The 7,810-nt window shown below is 41.3% G+C and overlaps 1 protein-coding gene across 3 annotated transcripts in view; it reads right to left on the bottom strand.

Moving 5' to 3' along the window:
* Positions 1-1,758: 1,758 nt before the first annotated feature.
* CYFIP1 (cytoplasmic FMR1 interacting protein 1) overlaps positions 1,759-7,810 on the bottom strand; it is a 74,729-nt gene continuing 68,677 nt past the window's right edge. For all 3 annotated transcript variants that reach the window (XM_064646187.1, XM_064646186.1, XM_064646188.1), the window contains 5 exons: positions 6,492-6,564; positions 5,237-5,331; positions 3,892-4,130; positions 2,849-2,996; positions 1,759-2,378 (listed from right to left, as the gene is read on the bottom strand). In XM_064646187.1, coding sequence (XP_064502257.1) covers positions 2,214-2,378; positions 2,849-2,996; positions 3,892-4,130; positions 5,237-5,331; positions 6,492-6,564 — 720 coding nt within the window. In that variant the 3' untranslated portion in view covers positions 1,759-2,213. The remainder of the gene's footprint in view (positions 2,379-2,848; positions 2,997-3,891; positions 4,131-5,236; positions 5,332-6,491; positions 6,565-7,810) is intronic.

Raw genomic sequence — 7,810 nt, 5'->3', positions numbered from 1 at the left:
TTGGTTGCCACTTCTAGTATCAAAGCACCAGCCTACCTACCGCAAGAGCAGGGTATTTCACACAGTAGAGTCTGTTACTTTCTGTGGTGATGGGCACTTTGGCCTCCAGACCCACTGGTTTTGATGAGAACTAATGAAAAATGAAAAAGTTACACAAGTTACACCTTTTATGCACCTTCCTCCATTTTTCCTTTTAGGTAGGAGAAGAAGTTATACCAGGTGAAGAGGATTGAGTTGCTATCAAGTCTAATGCTGCTGAAAATTCCTAGAACTAATGTCTGAATTCTCTTGAACTTTTTAGTGATCAGAAAGTATGTAAAAAGTAGTTTTAAGATGTTAGAGACCAGTCCTCTTACTGCTGAAAGTTAGTTGGTGAGAATTAGAACTTATTTTACTAATATCATGACTAGTTATTTTTATTTTAAATAGTTCTTAAGCATACAGGCTTTATTAATTAACCATCTCTGCACCATAGTGCCAAGCCAAAGCTTCGTGTGTGCAAGACATCCCTAAACCAATGATTATCTCAACAAATTAGGAAAGTTGTTCATGTACGTAATTAAAGCCTGAAGCACACGGAAGAATCTGGTTGACCAGAATTCTTCTGAGAACTAAAAATGTTTCTTAAAGAAAACTGTCTGTTCAACACCTTGTACAAGAAATCCTGCAACAAGCTGGTGTAACAAAGCACAAGTGCTTCTTACTTGTGTCTCCCACGCAGTGGGCAGCCTTGTGTGTGCTCTCAAAACAGACACCGCTCCAGAATGGCAGCTCTCAAGCACAGATGTCCTGGAAAAACCTGTGACAGTGGAAACTTGCTTATAGATTGCTTGGCAAATCTCCATCCTCTGTTTAGCTGAGGAAATCTAAGTTAATTTCATTCCTCAGAATCCAATTCCCTGCCACCCCAGTACCTACACACTGCTCACCTCCTGCATACTTCCTCTGTCAGAGGCTCATTTCTACCCATTACTGGACTCAATCCCATGGCTGTGAAGCATCTGGAAAGAGCTGAGCAGGAGAAAAGATGTGCTGTAACCTAATCATGAACTGGTAAGAGGGAAGGGGGAAGAACAGGTTCTCAAAGGGATGCATTCTTGATCTCACACTATGGGTTAGAAACACTAACCAAGTAACATCTCCAGATATCCATATCCTGGGTAAAACATGTAATTATCTGTCTGTGTCTGTTCTGGCCATCCTTTACTCATGTTTGGTTTGGGCTGATCCCAACAGCCAGCTGAGGAACTCTGCTAGGACCCTGGAGTAAGCAAGCAGGAGTTACTACTTTTGGCTGAATGAGTTGCTTTAAAATTCAACTTTTACAGTTGTAAAGTTTTACAAACAATTTTACTGATGCAGTGTTTGCATAATACAGCAAGTGTAATTAAACAAATATTTTCCATAAGTAAATCATGATTAACATCATTAGAATTTATGTACTGGGAAAGATTACACCTGATTGCTGTAGTCAGCAATTCCTTATCACTTGTAAAGGTGTTTGAGTACACACTTATGTATCCAACCAAAATATAAACTCTGTTAGAAGCTCTCATTAGGAAAAAGTAAACAGTCCCCATTCTAATCAATCAAACTACTGCCTTTTGGAAAGATCAGAATACTCTCGGTCACCCCCATGTCAAATAACTTTGAAACAAACACTTCAATTAGTCCATAATAACCTCAGAGAATAGTTTTGCCAACAGGAAAAATAATCAGTAACTGACTACAAAAATTATTCACAAAGCACCAGCAGAGTTTGTTTCGTTGTTTTTTAATTTTTTTTTAATAAAGGCAAATTAAGCAGTTAAGGCTCTAATACAAACAATTATGCATTGATTTCTAAAAATTTTTTTCTACAGAACCCAGTTTTTTATCCTCCACAGCCATTATTTTGATAACTTCAGGGAAAAATTATGCCAGTCCAGTCTAAAATGGCCACCTCAGGACAGGAATGCAAAGAGATTTCAAAAATCTTACAGGCTTTTAATCAAAGTGTATAAAATTTTAGTCTAGAAAAATAAGTATGGATTGTATACAGTTACTGTGCTTGGAGACTGGAGAGGACAGTGCACCACTCAAATGGCACAGACATACTGAAAAATGCAGATGAGAGTATTCCTTACAACTGTTGGTGTGGGTTTTGTTCCTTGGGGTTTTTTTCTTAAACTTTTAGCCTAAATAGGTGCAAAAAGTATCATCAGGTGGGAAGTCTAGTTGCTGGCAAGGGACTGATGGATAGGTGGCTGGAAGCAGCGCACGTGTTCCACAGGAGTGCTCTCTCCATCGCCGGACTTCAAATACTTATCCAAAATAGCAATTATTTCATCATTTAGAATCTGGAACTTGCGAATTCTCTCAACCATTTTCTTCAAAGGCTGCACACATCAAAAAACCAGACACACAGGAATTAGCTTTGGAGATAAAAAGCCTTAGACAGAAAAGCAGCAAATGCTGTTACCTCACTTCTCTGAGCAATGTTACCAATGTTTCCCTTTCACTGCTAAGCCAATGGAAATCCAAGGCTTGTTTTGGTTTTTGACAGTGCTGCTTTTGGTACAAAGAAATTCAGTTTACAGCAGCCTTATCATTATCTGAATGCACATAGATGAGATGGAAGGCATTAAGAAAATCTCACATATGCGGGACATCAGAATTCTACTTGATCAGCATTCACACTCCAGTATTGATGCCTTAATCTTTTGTTTTGAAAGTTCTGGTGCCCTCATTTTCAGCAATTCATTCTAAAAGCGATTGCTACATCTACACTGCATTTGAGCACAAACAGCTCTGAGTTGTTGCTCTCTTTCTTACTGCAGCGAATACAGAACAGATGTTTTCAACTCACCACATTCTTTATAACCTCATCTTTGCCATCGTGCTTTTGGACTTTCAACAGGTGGTAGCAGAAATCCAACACATCGAAGCGACGCTGCTGCCCCAAAAGCACGATGATCATACAGCCAGCCCAGTGCAGGCCATCTCCAAAGCACTGCCTGAAACAAGAAACACATCACACAGAGCAGGTTTCACCTAAATCTATTTACAGTAAACGCTTGGTAATCAGACATTATGCTGAATAATAAATATGCTAGACATTAATCTAGAAAGCAAAAGCTCTGGTATATTAATTTTCTTTGCAGATATCACAAGCGATTCAAATGGATGCTTAAAAAAAAAAAATACCAGAAGCCCCCCCTCCACAAATTTTACATAATGTAGAGTTACTCCAAAAACTTTTACTCCCCATTAGACTCCTGTGTCATTACATTTCATTTTCAATGGAAACAATGCTTTCCAAGAAAACAAAGTGGGAATTCAACACCACTCTGTTCCTTTAGGCTGCAGGCATGAAAGGAAGCAAATGTCCTATGCTGTTTTCTAATTGCTCAGTGAAAAGCACGTTACAGCTCAACAGTTTTTCAAAATAAGGATATTCTCAAATTCAACAAAACTAAAAACAAACAACAGTTCCTGGTTAACTCATGTTAATCATGTTAAATTCCAAGTGCTCATTCTTGCTTTTAATTCAGAGAAGAAATACTTGTTAGAAATAGATGCACAAATGTTCTGCTTATTTTATTTAAGCTGAGCATCCATAGGGCTATGAGCCCTATTGAAAGACACGTGCTAGGGCCTGTTTGTCATGGGATCACTCATTGTACACTGGCAATACTTAAAATAGAGGGCTATTTTCATTAAAGATACAATAGTATCTGTGTTCATGGATTATGAGCCCTTCCCAGTGATGGCAGCACTTTTCCTTGTTTTTGTACTAAGCTCTTGCAGGCAGGCAGACAAACGCCTCTGTCCGGCCCCACTGCCACTGACAGGGAGGACAAGCTAAGCACTGTTGCCGCAGGTGAACCGCGGGCAGCTGGCAGTACGTACTCCACAGTGAACTCGTGCGTTCCCACAGGGATGCAGTAGACGAACTGCATCGCGCTCCAGAGGCGATGGAATTCCACGCACTCATCCACGTGCATCACCCCATTGCTGGGCAGGGGCCCGCGCCAGATGGGATCATCCAGGAAGGAGCGGATCCTTGTCAGGATAACCTCAAACATGGACAGGCCGCAGCAGAGGCGTTCTTTGGTCAGGAGGTCCCCTTCCCTTGCAATGGCTATTTGCTAAGGTGGAGAGAAACAAAGAGCAAAATCCTTGTAAAAGCCACTTGACCACAAGATCTTAGTTTAAAAAATAAATACATTTTCCATTTTCACTTGGTTTATTCTAGGAGAAATATCTCCTGATCCGAGTCAGGTCAGCGACTGCTAACCTGGGGCTTAGATGAGTGGAAAAAACATTTCACAGAAAATTGTAGAAGCAGACAGGCTTGAAAGTAAGTGACACTAACTGCAGTAATACTAGTCCTGGACTTGTCTCAGCGAAGTTTAAAGAATCTGTGTCTGAATGGAAAGCAAAACCAAAGACTTCTGTGCTCTCCTGCTAGTATGAGCAGTACGTCTTGCCTGTGCTCTCCTACACATCTCCTTTACTGCTGCTGTTCAAGATGGGAAAGCTCGTAAGAGAGCACAAACAGGCTCAGACAAAATCCATAGGGAGGCAATGCTGTTTAGGGCTTGTCCCATCTTGTGCCATCGCACCAAGAACTCTCCTACTGCAACGGCACCTACTGAACTGCAGCACCTATGGTGACGAAAGCAGTCTGAAGTTCGCTTCAGACCACTATGTGCTTAGCTTCTACTATTCACATCTCACCCACTTGTAAACTTCTACAGGGAATTAATGCAGCCCTCACACTGAGAGAAAGGGAAATAGCGCTGAAGCTGCAAAGGCAGTTAAAAAATGTTCTCTTTGGTCATTGTTTCCAGGAGCACTCAACTCAAATGACAGCTCATTTTCCAAGAGTTTCTAAATGAGTGGCTGAAAGAGTAAAAGAATGTTTTAAAAATATATATACAGGTGCACAAGAAAATGGATTGTTTTTGCTGAAATTTGCACAAGTAGCTCCCAGGCTGGACTTTACACTGGGAGGGTATCACATAGCAACATACATGCCAATTAGGATTTTCCCCCAAAACGTGTCACCTTCACTCCCCTCTCAAATGTTTTAAACTTCTGAGTTTTAACAGATTTACCAAATTCATGGATCTAAAAAAAAAATGTATGAACAAGCTGGATGTGCAGGCTGAAGTTCTGACAGAGCTATCAGGACAGGCTTTCTGGTGCTCAGAGATTTCTTGAATTGCCTCTGACACAAATGAGAGATTACCTGGGGTGTGCCAAGTCTTTCAATGAGAGGAACCAAATGTAGTGAAGCATATTTTGATTCCAGTCTCTTCATTTTAGCATCAAGTCTTTCACCCTCTGAAAGAAAATAAAAAAAAAAAAGAGCACTAATAAATTGCAGTTAATCAAGAAAATTCTTATTTTCACCCAATCTTTATTCAGTGAGGAAGAAAACTCTGTGTGCCATTTTTATAGGTAATTTCAGTTCTAAAGAGTGTGTTAATCTTCAACACGCTTTTAGAAAAATATACATTTATATTTTAAAATGTTACATTACTTGTGCATACAGAAAGAAGGATTTGTAGTAAAATATATTTAATTAACTAAATTCAAGGAAGAATAGAAGGCTCTATTATGCTGCTGCTGACATATTTGACCCCTAGTTGTACTAAGACAACTAAATTGTCCTTATGCATAAAATGCTTGTCTCTAGAAGGTGAAGTATAATGAGGATGGAATCTTGTGTATAGCAAGGCTGAAAAAGCAGCTGGCACCCCAACACTGGCAAATAGGAAATGTTCTCTGGCAAATGGGAAAATACCATTTACAATGGTCTGGTTAGTTTTATGCAGAAATGCAAGTAGCTGCTGTGAGCCTGGAAACATTCTCACAGATTTCTAGCTGATGAGATTTCTCCAAGCAGAACAAATCAGCTGCTCTGGCAGCAAGAAATGGAGAAGAAAGGAGACAGAGGAGCAACACAGAAAGAAGAAAACGTGGGGGGGCAGGGGGGCACAGCTCACTTTCTGTTGATGAAAGAGGAGAACAGATACCAAAGGAAGTAATATTGCAAATATTCACTACTGCATACTCAGTTTAGTAAAAAGGATGTGAAAAATCTACTGGGACCAGGAACCATTGATATTTACTTACTTGCTGACAGATTTCCTGCACCCCGTGTGATCAAACCTACTCCATCTGACTGACAATCCTATAATCTGAACTGCAGCTTCAGAAAAGCCTCTCACCATATCCACAAAGCAGGATAATACTGCCCTGGGCATCCATCCTGCTTTTCCATATCACGGCATTCCTCTTCTTCCTCTTGTAATTTGCACAGAGCCTTGCCAAAAAACACTTGTTTTTTCAGCCAGGCAAACAGACCTCAATCTGTTACCTTTGTCCTGCAACTATCAGTGGTGTTGTAAAGGGTGTCTGGGGACAGTTACCAAAACTGCAGCAGCAGCAGGGGAAGTGGAAAACATTACCCAAAGAAAGTATTTTCACTTAACCCTTACCTTTGACGTGAACCCTGGGCAGGATATTTTGGAATGGTGCCGCGTGCAACAGGTCGCACACTTCCTCTAGGGACTGGAACAAAAAGAAAATTAGAAGCATTTAGGACCAAAGAATCAATCCCAAAACCACACCAGACCCCACAACAGAATTCCAAATGCAGGCCGATGCCATTGTAGAAACACAAGAGGGCAGCCGGCCTCCGTCACCACCTCAGGGAGCCCGCTCCCTCCTCATGGATCACTCCAAAAGACGATTTGATTTCATCAGGTTACCCTGAATTCCCAAACAAACTCCAGCAACTCTCCTCCCACCCTCAGCTACCAGTTCATAAAGGGCAGGGTAATTATTAAATAAACTGATGCAGAATAAGTAATTTCGTTGGGAAAGTGGCAGACGACTCCTGCGCAGACAAAGAGGGGAAGAAGATGACTCACTGCTTGGTTATTTTTACCAAAGCCACAACCCATTATCCTAGTGGGAGCTTATCGTTGTGGGAGCATCTCCCTGCCAGGCAGGCTGAGACACATAGCAGCAGTGAACCATGTCTTAGGAAGTATTTTACATCTTTAGGGACAGAGAAAAAGGGAAGCAGATGTCTCCTGTTTCTTGGCTGCTGTATGTACATGCAGAGAAAATGCAGAGATGACCAGAAGCAGATGCATGACTTTGCTAAGACACTCTCCTCATTTTTGAAGCAGAGGCCCTACTAATTTGTAATCCCTCAACACTAATATTAGAAGAGTTGTTCATCAGCTATACTCTCGGCAAGGCCAGGGTACTGGGGCTCATGTGCCTTTTCCAGGTCTAATTCCTTGATGTCAATACCAGGAAAATGCACGTGTTAGGCAGTCAAGATGAACAAGACCCACTCACTAGCAGAGATGTACTCAGAATTACACTTTGCACTGTGGTAAAGTCTAGATTAGTTATGATGGATGACCAGAATGGAAAAAATACGGAATTTCATGACAGGACATTGGGGTATGACTGAGGGCAAAATCAAGAGGAGAGGCAGTGAATACAGGTGTATGACTAGCAAGTGTAACCCAGTCAGTGTCCCAAAGAAGGCACCTCCACGCTGGTGTCACTTTGGTACACCATCAAGCAATCCTCTCAGGAGGGAGTTAGGGCCCTCACCTGCCTGGCCTTTTACCACATACCCACTCAGCCTGAATCCAAAGTAATACAGTTTCTCATTCTGTTTCAGTCATGCCATTACTGAATAGAGGTTTGCTGCTTGTCACCTAGCCCTCAAATTACTCTCCCCCATGAGGGAGGGATCCTTCTAACATCACAAGCTGGACTCTGAGGAACAGCA

The sequence above is a fragment of the Pseudopipra pipra genome, chromosome 2 (assembly GCF_036250125.1).
Source record: "Pseudopipra pipra isolate bDixPip1 chromosome 2, bDixPip1.hap1, whole genome shotgun sequence".
NCBI lineage: Eukaryota > Metazoa > Chordata > Aves > Passeriformes > Pipridae > Pseudopipra > Pseudopipra pipra.
The sequence above is the reverse complement of the archived record's forward strand: the minus strand, read 5'-3'. Positions and strand labels throughout refer to the sequence as shown.